The 26,397-nt window shown below is 39.6% G+C and overlaps 1 protein-coding gene across 2 annotated transcripts in view; it reads left to right on the forward strand.

The window, feature by feature from the left end:
* The window catches only part of LOC126184800 (uridine-cytidine kinase), a 130,628-nt gene that overhangs the window by 18,995 nt on the left and 85,236 nt on the right, over positions 1-26,397 (forward strand). For both annotated transcript variants that reach the window (XM_049927384.1, XM_049927385.1), the window contains exons 2-4: positions 6,292-6,451; positions 6,551-6,647; positions 17,256-17,401. In XM_049927384.1, the coding sequence (XP_049783341.1) occupies positions 6,292-6,451; positions 6,551-6,647; positions 17,256-17,401 (403 nt within the window). The remainder of the gene's footprint in view (positions 1-6,291; positions 6,452-6,550; positions 6,648-17,255; positions 17,402-26,397) is intronic.

Below are 26,397 nucleotides of genomic sequence, written 5' to 3' on the forward strand. Positions count from 1 at the left end.
ACAATAGTCAAAAATAGGTTGCACTAGTGCTTTATATTTGGTCTCCTTTACATGTGAACCACACTTTCCCAAATTTCTTGCAGTAAACCAAAGTCAACCATTCACCTTCCCTACTGCAGTCCTTAGATGTTCATTCCATTTCATATCGCTTTGCAACATTATGCCCAGATATTTAAACAACGTGACCGTGTCAGTTGCCATTCATCACACCAACTAGAAATTTTGTCTGGGTCATCTTGTATCCTCCTACTCACTGAACATAGACACTTTACCATACACCATAGTATCAACAGCAGACAACCACAGATTGTTGCTGCTACACTCCTGATGATACCCTTGGCTCTGATGAACACTCTTCATCAAGGACAACATACTGGGTTCTGTTACTTCAAAAATCTTCAAGCCAGTCAAGTGTCTGGGAACCTGTTCCCGGATATGCTCATACCTTTAACAGGCTGCAGTGGGGAACTGTATCAAATGCTTTTCAAAATCTGGAAATAGGTAATCTGCCTGTTGCCCTTCATCCATAGTTCACAGTACATCATGTGAGGAAAGGGCAAGCAGAGTTTCACATGCATGATGTGTTCTAGAACTGTACTGATTCGTGGAACGTAGCTTTTTGATCTCAAGAAAATTTAGTATATTGGAACTCGGAATATGTTAAATAATTGTGTAGCAAACTGATGTTAAGCATACTAGTCTGTAATTTTGCAGTTCTATTCTTTTGCTCTTCTTATATGTAGGAGTCACCTGCACTTTTTCCAGTCGCTTGGGACTTTGCTCTGGGTGAGATATTCCTGATAAATGCAAGCTAAGTAAGGGGCCAATGCTGTAGAGCACTCTCTGCAAAACCAAATTGGAATTCCGTCTGGACCTGATGACTTATTTGTTTTCAGCTCTTTCAGTTGTTTCTCTGTGCAAGAGATACCTCATACTGTGTTGTCCATCTGAGGCTCTGCGTGATGGTCAGACAACAGTATGTTTGTGTGATTATCCTGAGTGAATGATTTCTTAAACATAAAATTTAAAACATAGGCTTTCCTTTTGCTATCTTGTACTGGCACACCAGACTGGTCAACGAATGACTGGATGGAAGCCTTAGACCTGCTTAGCGATTTTTTACATAGGACCAGATTTTTCTCGGGTTCTCAGCTAGATCTTTTTCTGAGGTATGACGGTGGTAGTTGTTGTATACTTTGTCCATAGATCTTTTTACAGAGTCACAAATCTCTACAAACCTATGCCTGCTTTCAGACAAACACTTTCTTTTCAATCTGTGAACAGTGTTCTTGAATTGGAGGATGTGTCTTCGACATAAATGCAATATGGCCTCTTCGTCCCATCCTCTGACTTATCCCTAATGCTGTTTAGGGTCGTATCTGTTGCCAAAAACAGTGACAAGTGGGGCTGTAAGACAGGAAGCAGTGTGCTGATTAGAGGGCTGTTTTTATCTTCTGAAAAGCCAAATGTTACTCTTCTGGCTAATGAAGAGACTTCCTTTTTATAGGGATGATTTAGTGAATAGGCTATGGAAAATGTCTGGGGAATAAATCACACATAGTAATTCACTTTTCCTAGAAATACTTGAAGGTGATTTATGGATGTAGCCATAGGCATAGTATTAAAAGGCCCTACATATTCTTTGGCCATCTGAAGGCCTTGTTCGCTTAGAATATAGCGTAAATAAGTAACTGCTGCTTGAAAGAGGGTGCATTTATAAGAGTTACTCTTAAGGCCTGTGTGTGCAACGTCCGTAAAAACTGGATGTAGATTGCACAAATGTTTCCTGTCATGTGACCAGTAACCAGTGTTTTGTTAAGATAATTCACACAAGGAACTTCTGTAATATGGCCGGGATGCTGGCTTCACCAAAAAGCAGCCGTTATAGTAATCCAGTCCAAATGGTGTTTCAAACCTAAAATAGTTCTCAAGTTTTCATCAAGAGGCAACTGAAAATTTGGATCCACTAGACCAACTTTAGAAAAGAGTTTTCCTTCTGAAACTTCGAAAAAAGTTCATCTGGTTGAGGCAAGGGACAAGAATCAATGTCTGCCTGAGTATTAGTAGTTTTCTGAAAGCCTTCACACAAGTGAAGACCATCAATAATGGTGGAGCCCCGGAAACAGGGGACAATACTTGTTCTAATCCATGTAGTTCAGTCTTGACCTTATCCTTAATTGCTGACAGAAACAGGCAAGCGATGCAAAATCTCAAATTTGATACTGGCTCAAGATCGCGTGGGCTTGAAAGTCAGTCACCTTCCCCCAACCTGACTCCAACAGCAGTGCAAATAGCATAAAAGTGTATTGGTGGCTTTACATGGTACTGACAAGCCTATGGAGTGCACTTCATGATGTAATGAAAAAGCCAAGGCAGAATAGTGTCGAGGCCAATAGTGTTCTTGGTTGATGGATCTGTCAAACCAAAAATAATGTTTGAGACATCTGATCATAAGTGACTGTCAGTTGCATTTGACCTATGAGTGGCACCTCATGGTGGCTCGCAACTTCGACTGCATGAGGGAGTTAACACCCACACTAAAGTACATAGGCAGATTAATGACTGAGACGGAGATGCTAGTATTAAAAAAATGTTAGTGGAATGTCATACATAGTTGCATGTAGCAAACTTTTATGTGCTGCCAGTATATGATCAGTGCCTGCGATATTATTAATTTTGAGTTGGCTGTGACTAATGCCTGGTACCTGTCATGCTATGGCATACTTCTGCAGTGTGATCTGTCAGTAAACACTTATCAAACTCATCCTCATAATGTGGACATTCTTATCTGGAATGCGAGGAAAATCAGTCTGGGCAACTTGAAAACAGTATATTGCTACAGTATCTCAAAAGCATGTGCAATTTGTTGCACTTGGCCAATTTGTTGCACTTGGCCAGGGAAGGGTTAGAATGTCGTTAAGCTAGTGTGCTAGTATGGGGACCACCTTATCTGGGGTAAGTGAATCACTGTGGCATGTATTAAACTTTCTCCATGTGATTTACCATATACATGTATGAATTTACGTTTTCTACTCATTCCCTGTAAATCTGCAGTCTCAGATTTGTGAGTTACAGCGTCTGACTTGCGGTGGTGAAAAAATTCTAGTCTCTTTGCTACTACAGGCATTTTGTTGCAAAAGTGGTCTGATAGTAAAGAGAATATGTCAGACAATGAATCGCAGATAGATTGGACAGTGAGGCCAGCTTTTGAACCATAAGAAAAGCAATAAACAAACAAAATGGAAACTAATTTTAGGATCTAACAAGAACAATGTGGTTTCACAACTGGTACATCGTGTATGGACATTAGTTTCAAATTTCGAAATGTTTTGGAAAAATGTAGGAAAATCAAAAAGAAATGGATTAGATTTCATAGATTTAGAAAAGGCGTATGATATCGTTCTGAGGAAATTGCTTTGGAAAGCATTACATGTGGCAGATGTATAGGATCTCATAATTAAAATAATACAAGATAAAAGCTGGTAATATACTTTAACAGAAATTTAGCACAGGAAAAAAAACAAAGGCTGTCCCACAATGCCAGTGCTATTCAGTGGTCTTATAAATGGGGTTAGAGATCGCAGATTGATCATACTGCACCATTTACTGTTTGCTGATGACCACGCCATCATAAACACAACTGGGGAGTATGCAAATGTGTGCAATCAGCTAGCAATGGAATATAAAAAAAACTGACATTTGCAGATAAGTTATAAAAAAAGTGTGTCTTACTAATGACTAATGATCTGGATGAACTGTACTTGGAGGGGAAATTAAAAAGGTCAAAAAATTTTACTACCTAGTGTCCATTTTAGAGAAAGGGAGAAATTCAAATTTAGAAATTATAAAATAATTAATAGTGGAAGCAAGGTCATTGTGTTGCTCAGTTCAATCTTATGGAGCTGGAAAGTGCTGAATAGAACAAAAAAGCTCATACTCAAGTTGATATTGGAGAGTATAGTACTTTTTGGGACATAGACCTAGAGAACTAATCAAAAACATGTAGGAGAGGGGCACTGAAGTGTTAAAGATGATGGAAATGTAAGAAGCAATATGTGACATGATGGATTGAAGAAAATTACAGTGCTATAGACATATAACATGAATGTAAGGAACAAGAATAGCAAAACTGATACAGGGGTGGGAATTTTAGGCAAGAACATGACTACTGATGAGAACCCGGCTTCAAAATGTACAGATAACAATGAGATTTCGTGCAGAAGAAGATACACTAGATGGAAGTACATAGAGGAACATCTTGAAGAGGTGGTGTTGAGTACTTGTGTCAATAACTTCTAAGCATATTGTTATGGTGTAGAGATATCTTAGTATTGAGGAAAGGCTCAATTAAAAAATCCTGTGGGATTGTAGGCAACGAAAACCCCGCTGACCATCAGGACATTTGATATCACCTGTGTGAAGGTACAGTGCGATTCGTTTTTGATATATTTCCCAGTATTCTTGAGCCGAGACAAATGGCTGAAATACTGTGATGGCTGGCCATACCTGTTGCTACTACAGCATTAAATTCAGTTCTTGATAAATCCTTTATAGTGGTTTAGCTGTCGCTGTGAAATCTCAAGAAATTTTGCATCTGTAGTAGCACTTGGTAAATCAAAAATGGGACTACCTCATTGCCAATATTGTAATGCTCGCAAATAAACTTTCTATAACAACAGATCAAAATCGTCCATTATTCCACAAAACCAAAAACACAGCTGTACTTGATATAAATAATTCTAGCAATAGTTCCCGACTGAAATTAATGTAAACCCAAGCACTGCTAATTCATTATGCACGAATACATGTTGGTGGTAACTATGTGCGCCAACACACTGTCAGGTACAAGTCTAAGTTGTCCAGGTAAACAGCAGCACCTATTGCAATTCGCGTATAAAAGTCAGATAACAGCAACTGAGAGCGAGTCCACCAATGGGCAGCCTTATATTTGCCTGTTATGGATATTGATGTGACCGGCTTGGGATCATCAGCTTTCCCACCCCTGCTGTCCTCTCTGGACATGGGAAATGTTACGCACATCAGTATGTGCGTGTCTTCCATTTACACATCCAGTGGGATTACTAAACTCTTCGTATCTGCACACCCCATGCCATCACAGCCTGCTGCATATATGATATCCTTGATTGTCCCTGATGATTCCTTCCACTTTAATAGCTTCTTGAAAGATTGTTTCAGTGGTGATATGTCTTAAAATGCGCCCTTCAACTATACTTCTACTTTTTTGGATGTGCTTCCTGAGTGATCTAATCTCTCCTGTATTCACTGAATATCTCTCTCTCTCTCTCTCTCTCTCTCTCTCTCTCTCTCTCTCTCTCTCTGTTATTTAGCAAACTTTGTCTGTAGCGACCAGTGTCATACATTAATTCTTTCTGATTCTTCTTTGACAACTTCTAATCAAAACCAATTTGTTCTTGTAGAAGCTGAGTATAACTTGTGTTTTAAACTCACATTATTCAGTACTTTGAACATTGTAAAATGTTATTTACCATTCTGCAAAAGCAACATAGGTTGGCTTATTCATTTGTCTTTTCTTCTCGATAAGTAGTCTCAGTGCCAGCATCACCTTTCTTTCTCATAATCTTCTTCAGAATCCAGTCTGGTAATTACCCAACACATCCTCCACATTATTTTCAACAGTCCTCTGTATTAAAACTGTCACCACATTGTCATAACAATGTCCATACTGCCAAGGATGCCTCTGCTAATGCCATTCTTTAAATCTGCCGTGCACATTTAATTTAATTTGCAATTTGTGTCACCTGCAGATATTTTCTTATTGTGAGCTAGATACTCAGTATCATTAATTCTTCTCATATGTTGCGTTTTTCCTGTGGTTTTAGCCACTAATATACCTGAGTATAGTTAGCTTGGTGGCTCATTAGTAAGTGCCAGGCAATGGACCCAAATGTCTGAGGTTTGACCATAGTCAGTTCTAGGATTTTTTATCTGACACTTACCTTTTTTTCCACCTCTAGCAATGTTTGTTTCTGTGAAAAATGCTGTTTTGCAACATAGTTCAGAGAGTGCATGTTAAACTGTGTAACTGACTGGGTAAGGTAGATCAAAGATCACAAGAAGGCAAGTGCATGCCATGTCCACAATGACCATGACTAGTAATGCAGTTTAGTGTTCCAATCAGGCTAATTGTGACTTTACTTTATAGTTCATAATTTTTGTTAAGTTTTGTCAGATTATTATTATTATTATTATTATTGAGGAAGATTGTGTGTTAGTTTGTGTTGTTTTCTATACAATTTTGAAAATTTTCAGTCTACAGTGTGTAAAAGGATCATGGAGAAGTTGGGGCAGGTTGATATGGACCAGAAGCAACGACAGGTTGTCACTATCAGCCAAGATAGCTTTTACCGAATTTTAACAGCAGAGGAAAAGGCAAAGGCTCAGAAGGGCTTGTACAATTTTGATCATCCAGGTATTTCCATTTACAAATTATGATAAGATGAACTTTTTGTAAGAAATAACCTGATTCATTTTGTTGTTACTGCACTAATATGTGCTTTCTTTTTTTAAGATGCTTTCGACAATGACTTGATCTTGCAAACTCTGCGTGATATACTGTCTGGAAAGAAGTGTGAAATACCAGAATATGACTACAAAACTAATTCAAGGTTGGTTTAAATTAGTATTTTTATATTTAGAAGAGATTAGTAAAATATTTTTCATACCTGCAAAAATCCTGAATTGGTCCAGAACTGGTTTACATTATGAAATCAAATTTTTACACAAAACTAATAAATGTTCGGGTGCACATGGGCCATATATCTTTTAATATATATGTGGTACATCAATATATTTATACTATGTAACAAAAAACATTGTTAACAAAATCCTTGATGTTCTTGACAGATTCACGATAAATTTTTACACACTACTGCAAAAATGTTCAGATGGACACAGGCTACATATTTTTTTAGTATATATGGAATAAAAATGTGTTACCAAAAATTTTGAAAAGTTCTTGTCTGATTTATTTAAATGTTAACAGTATATTCTAATAAACAGTTGAGGTGTAAACATTTAAATAAATCAGACAAGAATTTTTCAAGATTTTTGGGGTATGCCCCCCCCCCCCCCCCACACACACACACAGAAAAAAAGAAAAAAGAGGAAATGTTGTTAGCATAAATTTTGTAAAGCTCTTGACCAACTAACTTCAAATTTTTATTTGATAGTCTAATAACCATTTGGACAGACAGGCTATATATTTTTTTTAAACAATGTTGTACAGGTTTCTTGTTAAAAACGACTGTGGTAAAGGAAATACGGAGCTGTGATAATGTGTGGCTTTGTTTTCTTTCTTGCTGTCAGTTTTAGTTACAGTAGCAAGACTTTTAAAAACCATTAGACAAATTGTTTCTCCCATATATATTCTTTTGCTTTACATATAATTTTAAACAAAAATTGTATACACAGCTATGTGCCATTTTGTGTTAATACTCACAAACGGATTTAACAGAAAACAGGAAAGTTGCATTTATGGCTTCTCAGCTTATGAATGGAATAGTGATACGGAATCTGAATCATCCAAAACTTCATGATCCTACTCATTTGCTGATTAAAACAACGCAAAATACTGCTATTGAAGCTACTGTCCTCACAGATCCAGTAGCAGGAGAGGTTTCTCATACCAGTGATACTAACCAACGTACCCATTCATTTTAAGCAACTTCAATCCCCAGCTGAAGTTTCGCTTGCAATGAACAAGGCTTAAGGTCAGAGGATATAGATTGGGGGGGGGGGGGAGGAGAGGAGGAAATGGATATAAAGATGGGGAAGGAGGAGATAGAGACAGAGGGGAGGGAAAGAGGGGGTGGGGGGGGTGATGAAGAAGTCAACAGAGAAACGGAGGAGAAGGTGATGGACATAGAGAGGAGGCATGAGGAGGAGATGGACAAAGAGGGGGGAGAGGGGAGAGGAGGAGATAAGAGACACTGCTGAGTCAAAACATTGATTGAATGGTGCTTGGAGGTGTTGTGGGCACATGCCACATTAAGGAAAGTATATAACTGTAGCAGAAACGAATAGGGAACCATTTCAGTATGAGCTGAAAATGTGGAAATTTGGTGGCATAAGTGACACTGACAAAGAGACTTCCCAGCACTTGGGAAGGAGCATCTCTGAAATGGCTAAGCTAGCCAACTGTTCATGTGGTACTGTCGTGAGCATTTTGGAATGTGGCTGAAAAATGGCAAAATCATGAAGGGACGACCGAGTGTTGGACGTCCATGCCTCATCAGGGAATCTGTATGTTGGAGGCTTTTCTGCTCTGTAAAACAGGGTAGGCGGCAACCTGTGGCAGATATGGCAGGAGAGTAAAGTGCTGGTGCATGCATAAGTATTCTGGAGCACACCATTCAATACCTTTTGTCGAACATGGGGTTCCACAGTAAATGACCCATACTTCTTTTCATGTAGGACGGTGTAGGGGGCATAGGTTGGGTAGGGGGTGCATAGGCGGGTTAGGGGGGCAGCCAGAGGGGGGGGGGATACGTAGATGGGGTAGGGGGGACAATTTCATAAAATTTACCACCATACAAGAAATAGGTGGTTGTCACAACATGTCAGGACAATTTTATCATTTCAGAAGGAAAATGCTGTGCCAGCAGTTTGTGTGTCCTCAATAGGAGGTTTTGTAAATAGTGTGACCACATCCAGGCTGATTATCGTTTGGGCCAACTCTAACATGTATAATTATCTCAGTGAACATTTGAGAGTTTTTGATGTGCTGTTCACAGTGGCCAACTACTGGGTCATCAACTTAGTTAAATGTTTGGACAGCCTGTAGGTAGGAGAACCAATAGCGCTAACAGTTGGCTTCAATGGAATACCTTCCTTGTGGTTTTTTGGTAATCCGTACAGCTCATGTGGTGTAAGAGTTTGTGCTCTCAGATTTTTGATGACTTCCTCTGGCCGACCAGAATTCCTCATTTGCTCCTTATTCCTGTGCTGTATAACAGAGTTGGGTCCCATTTTAGGCATTTGTGTGTGCTGTCTTCCATCAGCAATGCCGCTTTGCTGTGATATTCAGTGGTATTAAGAGCAACTGTGTCATTTCCCTGGTCGGTTGGAAGTACTACAAAATCTTCATCTTTCCTCAGTGCATGAAGCCCCTCTCTCTCTGCTCTGCTGATGTTAGATTTGGGTGGCTTAGTTGAGGCTGTTCTGGTACAGTGAAAGTTTGATGGAACTATCGTCCTCTCAGTGTACCACAAACCGACACACAGTAATTTATTTCTTAGCACCCAAAGTTTTTGATCATCCAGTCCAGAAGAGAGCAGCTTGGGATTCTGAATTTAATCATCAGAAGTAAGTGTTCCAAAAGAATTGCTATGGCTTGTGATATGAAGTCAGCGTTCTCCAAGAAAACGGAAATTTGAAAATGTTGAAATTTGACATGATGAGCCATCAGTTGTATTCCATCCCTTCTGTGTGCTACATCCAGCAAAATAGACAGAGTCCAGGGAAGATGAGGTATCAGATCTATTTTGTGACCTCCTAAAAAGATAAAGGAGATGCTATACCCTATTTAGGGACATTCTCAGCCTCGGGATTCCTGGGATTTGCAACATCCCTTCTGAATGTGGAAGCAGTTACATCAGTCAGTCAATCTGCACCATTTTCAACCTCTATGCAGAATATCTGTGGCATATTGAAAATCGAGAACTGGAGAAATCTGCAGTTGCTGAGCACATCCTCGCAAACAAACATAAAATACTGTTTGACGAAACAAAAGCTGTGTGTATGACCCTCCTGACCGAATTTTTTCTTAATTGTAGAAGTTAAAGTTTCATATTTCTTTTTGCTGTTTTCTGTTTCCCCCCAGACTTGTCGACTAGTGACTGGATGGAATATTTCAACGTGCTTGGTGATTGTATGCATGAACAGAATTTTCTTGTTTTCTTTGTAAGCTCTTTCGCTAAGCTGTTGTTGTTGTGGTCTTCAGTCCTGAGACTGGTTTGATGCAGCTCTCCATGCTACTCTATCCTGTGCAAGCTTCTTCATCTCCCAGTATCTACTGCAACCTACATCCTTCTGAATCTGCTTAGTGTATTCATCTCTTGGTCTCCCTCTACAATTTTTACCCTCCACACTGCCCTCCAATGCTAAATTTGTGATCCCTTGATGCCTCAAAACATGTCCTACCAACCGATCCCTTCTTCTAGTCAAGTTGTGCCACAAACTTCTCTTCTCCCCAATCCTATTCAATACCTCCTCATTAGTTACGTGATCTACCCACCTTATCTTCAGCATTCTTCTGTAGCACCACATTTCGAAAGCTTCTATTCTCTTCTTGTCCAAACTAGTTATCGTCCATGTTTCACTTCCATACATGGCTACACTCCATACAAATACTTTCAGAAACGACTTCCTGACACTTAAATCTATACTCGATGTTAACAAATTCCTCTTCTTGAGAAACGCTTTCCTTGCCATTGCCAGTCTACATTTTATATCCTCTCTACTTCGACCATCATCGGTTATTTTACTCCCTAAATAGCAAAACTCCTTTACTACTTTAAGTGTCTCATTTCCTAATCTAATTCCCTCAGCATCACCCGACTTAATTTGACTACATTCCATTATCCTCGTTTTGCTTTTCTTGATGTTCATCTTATATCCTCCTTTCAAGACACTGTCCATTCCGTTCAACTGCTCTTCCGAGTCCTTTGCTGTCTCTGACAGAATTACAATGTCATCGGCGAACCTCAAAGTTTTTACTTCTTCTCCATGAATTTTAATACCTACTCCGAATTTTTCTTTTGTTTCCTTTACTGCTTGCTCAATATACAGATTGAATAACATTGGGGATAGGCTACAACCCTGTCTTACTCCTTTCCCAACCACTGCTTCCCTTTCATGCCCCTCGACTCTTATAACTGCCATCTGGTTTCTGTACAAACTGTAAATAGCCTTTCGTTCCCTGTATTTTACCCCTGCCACCTTCAGAATTTGAAAGAGAGTATTCCAGTTAACATTGTCAAAAGCTTTCTCTAAGTCTACAAATGCTAGAAACGTAGGTTTGCCTTTTCTTAATCTTTCTTCTAAGATAAGTCGTAAGGTCAGTATTGCCTCACGTGTTCCAACATTTCTACGGAATCCAAACTGATCTTCCCCGAGGTCGGCTTCTACCAGTTTTTCCATTCGTCTGTAAAGAATTCGCGTTAGTATTTTACAGCTGTGACTTATTAAACTGATAGTTCGGTAATTTTCACATCTGTCAACACCTGCTTTCTTTGGGATTGGAATTATTATATTCTTCTTGAAGTCTGAGGGTATTTCGCCTGTCTCATACATCGTGCTCACCAGATGGTAGAGTTTTGTCATGACTGGCTCTCCCGAGGCCATCAGTAGTTCTAATGGAATGTTGTCTACTCCCGGGTCCTTGTTTTGACTCAGGTCTTTCAGTGCTCTGTCAAACTCTTCACGCAGTATCTTATCTCCCATTTCGTCTTCATCTACATCCTCTTCCATTTCCATAATATTGTCCTCAAGTACATCGCCCTTGTATAAACCCTCTATATACTCCTTCCACCTTTCTGCCTTCCCTGGGTTGCCATCTGAGCTCTTGATATTCATACAAGTGGTTCTCTTCTCTCCAAAGGTCTCTTTAATTTTCCTGTAGGCAGTATCTATCTTACCCCTAGTGAGACAAGCCTCTACATCCTTACATTTGTCCTCTAGCCATCCCTGCTTAGCCATTTTGCACTTCCTGTCAATTTCATTTTTGAGGCGTTTGTATTCCTTTTTGCCTGCTTCATTTACTGCATTTTTGTATTTTCTCCTTTCATCAATTAAATTCAATATTTCTTCTGTTACCCAAGGATTTCTATTAGCCCTCGTCTTTTTACCTACTTGATCCTCTGCTGCCTTCACTACTTCATCCCTCAGAGCTACCCATTCTTCTTCTACTGTATTTCTTTCCCCCATTCCTGTCAATTGTTCCCTTATGCTCTCCCTGAAACTCTCTACAACCTCTGGTTCTTTCAGTTTATCCAGGTCCCATCTCCTTAAATTCCCACCTTTTTGCAGTTTCTTCAGTTTCAATCTGCAGTTCATAACCAATAGATTGTGGTCAGAATCCACATCTGCCCCAGGAAATGTCTTACAATTTAAAAACCTGGTTCCTAAATCTCTGTCTTACCATTATATAATCTATCTGATACCTACTTGTATCTCCAGGATTCTTCCAGGTATACAACCTTCTTTTATGATTCTTGAACCAAGTGTTGGCTATGATTAAGTTATGCTCTGTGCAAAATTCTACAAGGCGGCTTCCTCTTTCATTCCTTCCCCCCAATCCATATTCACCTACTATGTTTCCTTCTCTCCCTTTTCCTACTGACGAATTCCAGTCACCTATGACTATTAAATTTTCGTCTCCTTTCACTACCTGAATAATTTCTTTTATCTCGTCATACATTTCATCTATTTCTTCATCATATGCAGAGGTAGTTGGCATATAAACTTGTACTACTGTAGTAGGCATGGGCTTTGTGTCTATCTTGGCCACAATAATGCGTTCACTATGCTGTTTGTAGTAGCTAACCCGCACTCCTATTTTTTTATTCATTATTAAACCTACTCCTGCATTACCCCTGTTTGATTTTGTATTTATAACCCTGTAATCACCCGACCAAAAGTCTTGTTCCTCCTGCCACCGAACTTCACTAATTCCCACTATATCTAACTTGAACCTATCCATTTCCCTTTTTAAATTTTCTAACCTATCTGCCCGATTAAGGGATCTGAAATTCCACGCTCCGATCCGTAGAACGCCAGTTTTCTTTCTCCTGATAACGACATCCTCCTGAGTAGTTCCCGCCCGGAGATCCGAATGGGGGACTATTTTACCTCCGGAATATTTTACCCAAGAGGACGCCATCATCATTTAATCATACAGTAGAGCTGCATGTCCTCGGGAAAAATTATGGCTGTAGTTTCCCCTTGCTTTCAGCCGTTCGCAGTACCAGCACAGCAAGGCCGTTTTGGTTAATGTTACAAGGCCAGATCAGTCAATCATCCAGACTGTTGCCCCTGCAACTACTGAAAAGGCTGCTGCCCCTCTTCAGGAACCACATGTTTGTCTGGCCTCTCAACAGATACCCCTCCGTTGTGGTTGCACGTACGGTACGGCCATCTGTATCGCTGAGGCACGCAAGCCTCCCCACCAGCGGCAAGGTCCATGGTTCATGCTATGATGGTGGAAATTGTTGTATGCTTTGTGCATGAATCTTCTTACAGACACCTGTTGCACATCATGTACAGCTCTGTTGTCTGCAAAACATTGAAAACTGCATTTGATGGCTGAGTAAGTGAGATCTCTGTAAATGACCTCATATTTAGAAGCATGTGAATAGAGATATAAGGAAATGTCAGGTGCTAGAAGGCTCTTTTGGCATGATTTGTGAAGCATATTGTGTTTCATAACTTGCCTAACAGTGTGCCTACACAAATAATAGACTGCTGCTCATCATCACATACCGTGCCACAATGTGGCTGATCAATTTCCTCAGGATATTTCTCCTCATTTTCACTTATAGTCTCACACATCAAGTTTGCCAAAAAAACTGCTGTCATCAGTTTCATCACTATAATTATTCGTAGTTATAAAAAAAACTGAGGGAGTAATAACAGTAAGTGCTGATTTGAATTCATGTGGTGTTGGTACAGAGTCTTTGAAGTGGATCATTGAAAATAAATTTTCTGAAGTACCCTATGTAAATCTTCCTGTCAGTATGAATTTAAACTCATTACCATTCAGGAATGTGTCCTGCAATTCTGAAATACCTGCAGTTACCAAAAGCACACCTGACTGGACTGACTTCCAAACACCCTTCTGTCTGATCTTCAGGTTTTTAAGTAATGAAATTGTGCCCTGAAATGGCAAATTATTTATTTTTTTTTTACTAGTACCACTTAGTCATAGCTGGAGCACTAGATGTCATGAGACAAAACCAGTTGCAAACATGCTTTAGGAACCATGCTGTGGTCAAAGCATTCCTTGGAAATTTCCCTCTCTTAACAGCATACTCAGTGGCAGCAGCAGTCTTGTTGCTAATCAGCACAGTAGTCAAACCAACTCTCATTTTGTCATAGCCATAGTGGTGGTAATATCGTTAAATTATGCCTTGTCTTTATGTAGTAGTATAGATACGGACCGTGTCTGTTCTACAGAGTAGTGCCCCCTATCCATTAATCCACTTGCTTGCTGCTGAACTGTATGCACAACAGTATCTGAACCCTTGTGAGTATACAGTTAGGTTGTGAGCAAGTGGATTAATGGATAGGGCACCACTCTGTAGTGTCGCATGTTGGGTGTGCTCAAATAGCCAAGGCGGTTAAGACAACAATTCAAATAAAGCAGAAAATCTAGGTTTGACTCCCGGTCCTGCACAAATTTTTATCTGTAGCCATTGGGTTTGCTCAGTGTCCTGGTCTAGCACAAATTTTCATCTGTCACCATAGTATTTGTTCAGTGCCCCAGTCAACTAAATGTAGCTTATTTCTTTCGTCATATATTGCATACAGCTGCTGATCGAATCAGTGATGTATGTTATTTCGAACATGCATGTCTGAAAGCACAGACACCATCCATGTACAGTAAAATTACTATTAGCTAATCTTGGTACATGAATTGTCAGTTAACATGCAAAAATTTCTTTACTGTTCATAATTTTTTTTAACATTTCCTTATAATGCACATTCATTCCTTGGCATTTAATTTTTATTATGTTACATGTATAACAATGTTTTACATGTATATTGTACCTAATATTTGCATTTGAAGTTGTTTACTGTAGTATAGGAAGAGCTGTAAAATATCAAGAAGTTAAACAAGTCATCTATCTTATTCCTTTTACATTTTCGTGCTCTATGTTTTCCATGTCTTCTTTCAAATCTTTGTCTGCTGCAGGGATACACTAAACACATTGCAGACAAATGGGAAAAGCATGCTTTAGGAATTGCACATAGCTACAAATGGAAATGAGAATCTGTTTTGTTGGCTCAGTTATGTCATATTTTTTGTATATTTCCATGTGTTTCCAACAACCATCATTAAAAGCATTGATACTTCAAGAATTTAATCTCTCAACATTATGCAGCAGATATTATCATAAACTTTTTCGTGTTGAAACACTGCAGGTCTTTGCTATGTGACATACTTGTCATTGAATCTTAACTCTCTTAATTTACTTCAGTGCATGAAAATTGTACTTACTTCATGTGATCGAGCTTCTTTTGTAGGTTGCCATTATGCTCTGCTGATTTTCGTCAGTCAGATTATCCTTCTTACTGCCTGTCCATCAGAATGAAGCCTATAAAGTTTCCCTCACTTCTTAGCTTGAAAAGTACAGCCAAAAGCACAGCACTATGGCGTTATTCAACATGAAACTTGCAAAAATACTCGATGATTACTATGTTAAGTAAGTAGTGTACAGGCCCAATATGGGGGAAAAATCACATGTCTTGATTTCAGCTAATCCTGAAGTGCAGGTGACGGCAAGCAGCAGGGAAAAGGATTCCCGTACGATCCTGATACAGAGCTTCAACAATGTCCGTGGCTCCCCAACCTAGATGGTATTCCCTTACAACAACATTAGGGTATCCGTACCACAATGAAGTCTCCTCCATTGTCTGAGTCCCCATACCCCTGTCTGGGGCTCCTCCCATGACTAGGACCACATCCTTCCTCCCTTCTCCCCCACCCCCTCCCCCACTTTCATACATCCACAGCTCCCCTCCCACGGGTACAACCCTTATATATGTCTTCCTAATCTGCACCTTCTTGACTGCCACCCATCCCCCACTAGTCTGTTCACCCTAGTCAGTTTCCCTGATTTGTCAGCACCCACAACCAATTTGTGGATACACCCCCATCACCTGTGCCTTCACACCTCACCCATACCCCCATCCCTCACCTGTGCCCCACACGAAAGACAATTCCGATTCCAGTTATGTAGTATACAATCATATGCCCTTCTGTAACCTAGTGATGCTATTAAGGGGAGTAAGTGAGGGGCGGTTGTGCATTGGCGAGGGGGGCCTAGGCGAGGGGTGGCTTAGGGAGGAGGGGGATTTGGCAAAAAGGGGAGGGGGGCTTAGGTGAGAGGGCGGTGGGCTATGGGAGATGGGGGCTTAGGTGACAGGAGTCTTAGATGAGGATCGAGTTGGGGTATAGGCGAGAGGGGTGGTACAGGCAAAGGAGGGTGTGAAAGGGGGGGGGGGGGGCATAAGCTAAGGGAATAAGGGAACATTGCGAGAGGGAGCATAAGCTGGTGTGGTGCCAGGAGGGGGGGATGCAGAGGTAAGGGGTGAGGTCATGATGGACGTAACAGTTCTTCAAGTGAAGCATGGAACAATGAAACATCAGACTACATAAAAATAATTGACAACAATGTTTTCATTCATAGAGCAATACACACAAAAGAGAATATTTTGGTGTGTTTTGTTGTTTCCACTCTTGATTTGTATTTGTCTGAGTCTTCTCACCTGAGAACTAAATACACACACTTTTGGCTGTAAGCTCCACAACAACCAGTGATCAACTAGTAAAAATTTTAATGGAATGATTCAAAACTATTCATAAGAAATGACAAGACTCTAAAAGTATTGTTAAATCGTGTACTTGTGACATTTCTGTGCAGCTTGGAACTGACAAATGTGCAAAACTGTGTGCACTTAGAGAGAATCTTGTGGAGGCAGAACACATTTGCTCAGGTAGAATCTAATAAAATTGTGTTGTTATAGCAAAAACAGTGAAGAAAAAAAGCAATGCCATTATGAAAAAAGCCCTGGATTGAAACTCTCGAGCCTGTAGGAAATAATGCTGGAATCAGAAAGGCAGCAGTCAAATTACAACAAAACCATCTTTGGCGTTTATAGGGGTCAACATGACCAAAAAAATAAAATTGTTGCATATGTTTATGCATCACTTGTACTGTTCCTATGTTTTAAAAGATAATTAAAAAAAAACCTCCAAAAGACAAAAGCAAGCAGAGAGTTGTAAACAAACTTTCCAGAAATGAAATAACAGAACAGCTTTAGATGCTACACTCTAGAGAGATGTAGATAAGCAAATGATGATTCAGTTCATTTGTTCTAGTCCTGTCCCGGCACCACTCATTCCCACCTTTCCTCATTCAACTTGACATCAATTGCTACTTTTTATTTCTTTTTTATGTGGTTTCTGTCACCTTTGTCCTTTCTTTTTACAGATGTGAAGATAAATTCATCACTATATACCCTGCAGATGTAGTTTTGTTTGAAGGAATCCTTGTATTTTATTTTCCTGAAATTCGAGAATTATTTCACATGAAATTGTTTGTTGACACGGACTCAGACACTAGATTGGCTCGTAGAGGTGAGTAGCTGATTGAAATGTAATGTGGTTGCACATGCATGTGGGGTCCCGAGATTTGCTCTTCTGAAATTTTTATTTCTGATATGGCTTCATCTTTGAAAAATTACATATAAGTATGAATGAAATTTTCACCCTGCAACGTAGTGTGCACTGATTTTGAAACTTCCTGGTAGATTAAAAACTGTGTGCTAGGCCGAGACTCGAACTCGGGACCTTTGCCTTTCGTGGGCAAGTGCTCTACCAACTGAGCTACGCAAGTACGACTCACGACCCGTCCTCACAATTTTACTTCTGCCAGTACCTTGTCTCCTATCTTCCAAACTTCACAGCACTACTGGAAGAAAGGATATTGCAGAGACATGGCTTAGCCACAGCCTGGGGGATGTTTCCAGAATGAAATTTTCACTCTGCAGCAATGTGTGTGCTGATTTTGAAACTTCCTGGCAGATTACGAGGCAGGAGATGAGGTACTAGCGGAAGTAAAATTGTGAGGACAGGTCGTGAGTCATACTTGGGGAGCTCAGTTGGTAGAGCACTTGCCTGCAAAAGGCAAAGGTCCTGAGTTCGAGTCTCAGTCCGGCACACAGTTTTAATCTGCAGGAAGTTTCTACATACAAGTAGGAAAGTTGATATTAAATACTGTATCTACTTTCCTGTTTATTCTCTGATTGTTTCTTACACTTATATCTAGTTTCTCTTAGTTTGCCTCACACTGTATTTTTTACAGTCTTTTCCCCTATCAGTTTTTCAGTTGCAAACAATAAGGTGATGATTTATTGTACAGGATAGTGGAAAATTTATTATATTTTGTATTGCTTCTCTCCATCCATCCATTCTAAGTTTCTGCAGTATTAAGTTTCCTCTTATTTTAAACTGTTTTCTGTCTCTGCTCTGTTTGTGTAGATCATATAATTTTTTTCTGATATAACAACCATTATTTCCTGTTTTTTGTAGATATACATTGTCAATTGGTATACCTGGTCCACATTTATGACTTGTATTAATTGTTTATTATTTGTCAGTTCTGTTTGTTGATGTGTCTACTTGTGCCTAAGTGTTCATTCAGATGATTCTGAATGTGTCATCCATTTTGATCTATCATTTGTTGTGCTATGATCTATTTTATTTACTCATGATAGATTCACCGAGCAAGGTGAATTTACGGTAAAATACTAGACGGCATTTGAAAGGACCAGAGTACAAATTCTAGTCCGACCGTCCAGAATTTGGTTTGTTTTCAACGGTTTCCTTATATCACTTTGTCTTAATGACCATTTCGTCATTGGGGTGTTAAAGCACAATATCTTTGTCTTCGAAAGAGAGTGAAAATCATAGTGTCTCATTTACTTAGTCGTGTTATGCATCTGTGGATTCATGTAAATTGCTGCATCACAAACCAGTCTTTCTTGATTCAAATGAAATATATTTGTCCATTCACTGTAACAGTGTTTCTGAACTGTCACAAGGAATTTTAGGCACTAAATCTTTTGTGCTATTTGTACTGTACATTGGCTTCCTTCAGTAATGCTTGTATCAAAATTTGTTAATGCACTGTTTGTTGCACGTTCACCGAATTATAATATATGTTTCTCCCAGATAGTGTTTCCATCCATATTTACACCAAAAAATGTGAAGTCTTAGTCATATTAATATTAATAATTGGTATTAGACTAATTGGTGTGCAGAACTAACTGTGGTGTGCCACACTCCACCCAAAACAGAAAAGAGGGAGTCAATTTGCAGCGAGCAACTTAATAAGTTTTTGAAAAACATTATCACTTTAACAACAGTGTTGGTTTTTCTGCCTCTTAATGCAGTCACTCATAACACTTGGCATCTCAGCAAGTACCACCCGTACTTAATGTGCATGAAGATCGTATATAAAAAATAAAGGGTGGACCAAAAGTTGAACCTCGTTGGACTGTATACATTCACTGTAATATTCTTGCCTTTGTTCATTGTTTAACTTATTCAGCACCAATTCTTATATACTTATGTTAACCTTGATTACCTGTTAAACATTGCTCCCATAAAAATTGTAGATTTTTAGACTATTATCATGAGCTATACAATCAAATGCTTTGGACAGCTCACAGAACATACCACCTGATGATATTTGGTTGTTTCATGTTTGATATTTTGTGAGTAAGTGTATAAACAGATGGTATTTTCAATCCATTGCACCTCTGGAACTCAATTTGTTACATAGTAAGGAGACTGTTTCTCTTTACATGTAACTCTACTCTTGAGTAAATCACTTTCTTGAATAATCTGGATAATATGTCTGCAAGGAAATTGAATGATAATTTTTAGATATTGCTCATTTATTTTTCTTAATATTTTTTAAAAAAGAAAAGCAGTAACTTTATTAAATAAGAAACAGTACATTTGTTAATCTGTCAGCAATAATTCTGTGTTGGCAATTCACCACATGTATCACTAAGAACATGAATTATGAGAATATTGAAAATACACTTCTCGGGTTTGCCGCACTCAGCAGCAGTGACAGCAGAAACCATCACCACCTGAAGCTGTCGAGTAGTTGTGTCGATGAAATATTGTGCAATTTACACAATATGATCTGGCAGCAAACCTGAGAAGTGTATTTGCAACAGATCTGTCGGGAAAGCCTGGAAAGTGACAATGACAGTATTGTTCAAAGATCTGTCAGTCCAATGTGACATTTTATCGTATAGAACTGTTAAAAGTCTAGTTTCACTGAAGAATGCCTGTGTTACTCAGTTACTTACAAATTTTGTGAAATGACATTTGTAGTACATTTCCTTGCCTTTTCACTCGAACTATTTGATCTTGTATGTGCTCCTACACATAGAAAATTGCTATTAATGGCACTTTATCTTGTGTGTGTGATGTTTGTTCTGGATCTCATTTTCCAGTACTTCACAGGATTTTAATGTTGTTTTAAACACATTATTTTTTGTCATCATATGTATGATAACTTTTCATAATACACTCCTGGAAATGGAAAAAAGAACACATTGACACCGGTGTGTCAGACCCACCATACTTGCTCCGGACACTGCGAGAGGGCTGTACAAGCAATGATCACACGCACGGCACAGCGGACACACCAGGAACCGCGGTGTTGGCCGTCGAATGGCGCTAGTTGCGCAGCATTTGTGCACCGCCGCCGTCAGTGTCAGCCAGTTTGCCGTGGCATATGGAGCTCCATCGCAGTCTTTAACACTGGTAGCATGCCGCGACAGCATGGACATGAACCGTATGTGCAGTTGACGGACTTTGAGCGAGGGCGTATAGTGGGCATGCGGGAGGCCGCGTGGACCTACCGCCGAATTGCTCAACACGTGGGGCGTGAGGTCTCCACAGTACATCAATGTTGTCGCCAGTGGTCGGCGGAAGGTGCACGTGCCCGTCGACCTGGGACCGGACCGCAGCGACGCACGGATGCACGCCAAGACCGTAGGATCCTACGCAGTGCCGTAGGGGACCGCACCGCCACTTCCCAGCAAATTAGGGACACTGTTGCTCCTGGGGTATCGGCGAGGACCATTCGCAACCGTCTCCATGAAGCTGGGCTACGGTCCCGCACACCGTTAGGCCGTCTTCCGCTCACGCCCCAACATTGTGCAGCCCGCCTCCAGTGGTGTCGCGACAGGCGTGAATGGAGGGTCGAATGGAGACGTGTCGTCTTCAGCGATGAGAGTCGCTTCTGCCTTGGTGCCAATGATGGTCGTATGCGTGTTTGGTGCCGTGCAGGTGAGCGCCACAATCAGGACTGCATACGACCGATGCACGCAGGGCCAACACCCGGCATCATGGTGTGGGGAGCGATCTCCTACACTGGCCGTACACCACTGGTGATCGTCGAGGGGACACTGAATAGTGCACGGTACATCCAAACCGTCATCGAACCCATCGTTCTACCATTCCTAGACCGGCAAGGGAACTTATTGTTCCAACAGGACAATGCACGTCCGCATGTATCCCGTGCCACCCAACGTGCTCTAGAAGGTGTAAGTCAACTACCCTGGCCAGCAAGATCTCCGGATCTGTACCCCATTGAGCATGTTTGGGACTGGATGAAGCGTCGTCTCATGCGGTCTGCACGTCCAGCACGAACGCTGGTCCAACTGAGGCGCCAGGTGGAAATGGCATGGCAAGCCGTTCCACAGGACTACATCCAGCATCTCTACGATCGTCTCCATGGGAGAATAGCAGCCTGCATTGCTGCGAAAGGTGGATATACACTGTACTAGTGCCGACATTGTGCATGCTCTGTTGCCTGTGTCTATGTGCCTGTGGTTCTGTCAGTGTGATCATGTGATGTATCTGACCCCAGGAATGTGTCAATAAAGTTTCCCCTTCCTGGGACAATGAATTCACGGTGTTCTTATTTCAATTTCCAGGAGTGTATTTACAGTTCTAGTAACAAGCATGTAATATAGGCTCTAAACTTGCCCTGCCACTGATAAAAATGCAATGTATTTTAATCCTTTTAGTTTGCATGATTTTTTCACTCCTTTCATTTATTGTTTTATTTTTGTGTGTGTGTGTGTGTGTGTGTGTGTGTGTGTGTGTGTGTGTGTGTGTGTTTTAAGTGACTTACAAAAACTGGCACACAGTTATAATGAAATGTATTGAGTCCACTTAATTTCAGATAGGGTTGTCTTTCCTGATATACCGCATGCCATTTTACTGCATGTATCTTGTTCTGGAAACACTGTATGCAGGTATCCGCAATAAGATTCACTGTTTTTGCCTAGATATGTCTTAGTTACCTGGTGCTACAGTCTGCATTTTCAGTAGTTGTCTGTCATGGTCAGATGGTGTACTAACAACAAGGTAAACATTATTGTTCTTTTTCCTTCTTAGGCTGAACACTGTATATGGGAGTGTTATCAACAAGAACTCTGCTTTCTTTTTGTACACTAGTTTCAAGAGTCACAGTTGCCGTAATATTTTTACTGTCAAATAACAGTGGCAGCTAATTTTTTTCTTCAGAATCTCTTAATGAATTTGCATTGAAATGACCACAAACTGTTAACCGCTTTCTCTTGTCTGACAATTAGCTCAATGATGAATTTATGTTTATCATAAATAGCCCCTAGTTTCTCAGTAATTATCTTTACACTATTGCAGTTACTTTGAAACTGTACGATTTGAACCTATAGTATCTGATTATTTTCTAGTGAATAGAAAACTTACTTCCAGAAAACAGTTTGGAACAATATTTTTTAGTTTGACATGAAAATATTTTCTGTAGTGTTTTGGAGAGGTCTTGATCAGTTGTGATACTGGTATACCACTTTCGTTAACAGTTAATTGAAACTGATTCACGGGAATGAAATGGAGTCAATGGGAATGAAATTGGTGAGAATACAATGACATAAAATGATTTTTAGTGAAAACTGTCCAGAAATGCTTCATCTGCTATGTAATGAATATCATGCATGACAAATGAACATTTGTACGTGACAGGAACTCAAATCCAAATTTCCTGCTATTCTTGAGTTGTCACCATAACTATTTGCTATCTAAGCACAGATCCAGGCATCACACAAATTTTCATTGTCATTGATGTTTCCTTCTATTACGGTTGAACACTGCACTACAGCCAGACATTTTGGGAGAGCATGTGGATGTAGTGTTGAAAAGTAACAGAAGGAAACATCAGTGACCATGAAAATCAGAGTGTATTGTTGGAGGCGTGTGTAGATAGCCCCACAGTTAAGGAAATTGCTCACAGAAAGTGAGAAACCTTTGTTTAAGATTCAGTCTAACACAAAATTTCATTCGTTATGACATGTTCTTTAGTTGTAGGATGCTAAATGTGATCTTCCATGATGGTGACACTTCTAGCATGGATTTTCTAAAAAAGAATTGTCTCCTGCTGCACCATGGTGCAAAAAATTGAAAGCAAAATAGGATCTTGAAGGTCTTGTGTGGTCTTGGATACTGGTCAGTGGAAATGTAGCTTGCAGGTGAGCAGCTTATTTCTCATTTGATATTGGTACATTTGTTATGGTGCAGGATCAATTTTTATCATTCACAAGTGTTAATCTCCTTCTATATCAGTCCATATCTTGGATGGTGGGTCTTGAGATTTGTCACTGTTTATTTGAAAAGAAGCTGATACATTGTTTTGAGAGATGGATGTGGGTAGAGGTTTATGTTGTTATTCCCATACAAACAGAAATCATGCAATTTGTAGGTCAGTGGAGGTATGTTGATTGTCATGTTAGTCAAATTAATGTAGAGCATTTTTAGCTGCTTGAGCAGAGTTATTATGAATTTGGACAACTGTCACATTCAGGTCCCCATGTTTGCTAGATTGAGTGAATGGGGCCATCTAAAATGATTTCATACACCTTACCATTTTGTAGATAGTTTTTGTCACTTAACTCTTTCTTTAACTTTGGAAATTGTTTGTAAATTCAAAAACTACCAAGCTGCCGCACAGTTGGGGCCCATGTTACACTGTAGGTCTGGCTGCACGTGTCAACTCAAACATCAGAGGAAGGCAAAGGAATGCCACAGGCCAATCCTAGGAAAGCACTGTGGTGTTCAAATCAACGATCATTGTGAGGACAGTTTTAATTAGATCTTACCAGTTGCTTCTGCATTTCCTCTGGTAACAATGATATGGCAGACCAAAGCCTTATAAAACCACCACCATACTCTGTAGTTGTGAGAAGACAATCTAGAATCTAGATTATTCATGTCCAGTTGTGGCCTTTGTGTAGAAACACATCCTGCAGTAGGTAACTTTGTAAAATTCAACTTGAACCACTTGTTTTTTGTTAATTGTTAAACCAAGTTTTATATGGATCCACTTCTTTGCACTTATCTGGTGCAGTAATAAGGTTGCCAATAGCGGTTACTTAATGTATCTGACACATCTTTACTGCCTCTTAGTGAGTACACAGCTGTTTGTCATCATAGAAATAGTGCAGCCCTTGATGGAAGGTGGGCAACATGTTCACACTTTTTTTTTTTTTTTGAGACATTGTGGATGTGGGCAGAAATATCAGTGTACCCTTTAAATGATTATAAGTTGTCCGCATGAATGTAGTACTTCCAGCCTTAAATTATGCAATAAATAGTGTGCTGTAGTATGTCAGAAGTCTATAGTCACTTACAGCCCTCCAGTACGTACAGGGTGTACCTACTGCTCACGGGAAAAGACTGCCGACACCCTCACCCTCCTCTAGCAGTATTTGCAGCTTGTATGTTTAATTCCCATCACTGCCATTGGTTATGATTCATCAACTGAGCTGTATTAGGAATTTTTGTTTGTGCTTTTCTGCTTGCACTCTTTCAAGTTGGCAGAAGTTTATTTTTCTTCCACTGTCGTGTATGGCAGGCACAATTTTCCCATGAGCTCAGTACATTGTCATTACACTAGATATACCAGCTCTCGGTACCATAGAAATTGCACCAACTGACTGTTTGCTGTTAACAGAAATCTGTAAGGTCTTACATGAAAGTGGATATACTCTGCATTGTAATGAGCTCAGATGTTACAGTACAAATGGAAAACAATGCTTTGCAAATAAATCAGATCACAAGGTCTGGGTGTCAGGTGTTTGTATCAGGCTGTTCATATTATTTGTCTGTTCCCAGCATGCAGTATATGAACTAAATACAACAGGCTGACCACCTGTATGGATTTTGTCAAAAGTGATTTGCATCTGAAACTTCTTGGCAAATTGAAACTGTGTGCCAGGTCTGGATTGGAACCCAAAACCTTATTGACTAAGCTATCTGGACATGATTTAGGACCCATCCTCAGAGCTGCACTTCTTCCTGTACCTCTGTCCTACTTTCCAAAGCCCACAGAAGTTTCCTCGCATATCTTGTAAGACAAGCACTCTTAGAGTAATGGATGTCACAACCAGGGGATTGTTTCCAGAATGAATCTTTCATTGTGCAGTGGCATGTGCACCGTTTTGACTCTTCCTAGAAGATTAAAACTGTGTGCTGAACTGTGGCTTGAACCTGAAACCTTGCCTTCTGCTGACAATACACTTACCAATTGAGCTATTGAGACCCAGCTCACTGATCAATCTCACAATGTCACTGCTGTACGTGATGAAATATTTGTATGTGCAAGTCCAACAAAAGGGACATAACTTTAATAGATACTCTCACATGTACTTGAATTGTAATTAAAGTGGAACCCTCACTTTAATTTGAACACAGTATAGGCCAGTCTGATGTGTTAAAATAAGTAAGAACTTGGAAAACCTGAATATAAGCAAGTCAATGGGAAACTAATGGAGATCTTTGTTTCATCTAGTGCACCAAAATAATCGTAACTATATTATACTTAATATCCTGGCACGGGAGGATACAGAAGCATCAGAGAATTTGAATTATGTTAAACTTATTCAGGATTTTATGTTCATTATTATATTTTGCAGATTCTGTTTCCACTTTGATGCATAATGCCACACTTTGTGTATGGTATTATCTCAATAGATAAGCAAACATGATTGTATATGAAAGTACAGCATGACAGTGTGAATTAAACTATTCGGTACATTGCAAATTTGCAAATAAGCCAGGGCAACTGATTTAAAGTGAGTAAGTATCGAGTATACCGCTGTAGGGTTAACAAAATTTGACAGACTGAGTATATGGAAATCAAATTGAATTAAAATGTATAAGTTTGGGTTGTGGGAAAGGGAAACTGGTAAACTTTAAGTGTGATAAGTATTTGGCATTGAAGTATTTGAATAATAATTGTATTATTATAAATTTTAATTTACTATTGTATTTAGATAATTAAAATTATTAATTTCACAAATGTTGTGAAAGAATCATTGACTGTGGAATAAGAAATTTCACATCTAAAATTTGAAATAGTATTTACAAAATACAATTTTCTCTACAAGAAATGTTGGTAGTGTTCTCCACCAGTCTGTTAACGTGCCTGTGCACGGTACTGCATATTTTTGAATTACTTCTGTTGTTACTTGTATGTGTTCTGTGGTAATGACTGTTTGCAGCTT

Source organism: Schistocerca cancellata, chromosome 4 (assembly GCF_023864275.1).
Source record: "Schistocerca cancellata isolate TAMUIC-IGC-003103 chromosome 4, iqSchCanc2.1, whole genome shotgun sequence".
Classification (NCBI taxonomy): Eukaryota; Metazoa; Arthropoda; class Insecta; order Orthoptera; family Acrididae; genus Schistocerca; species Schistocerca cancellata.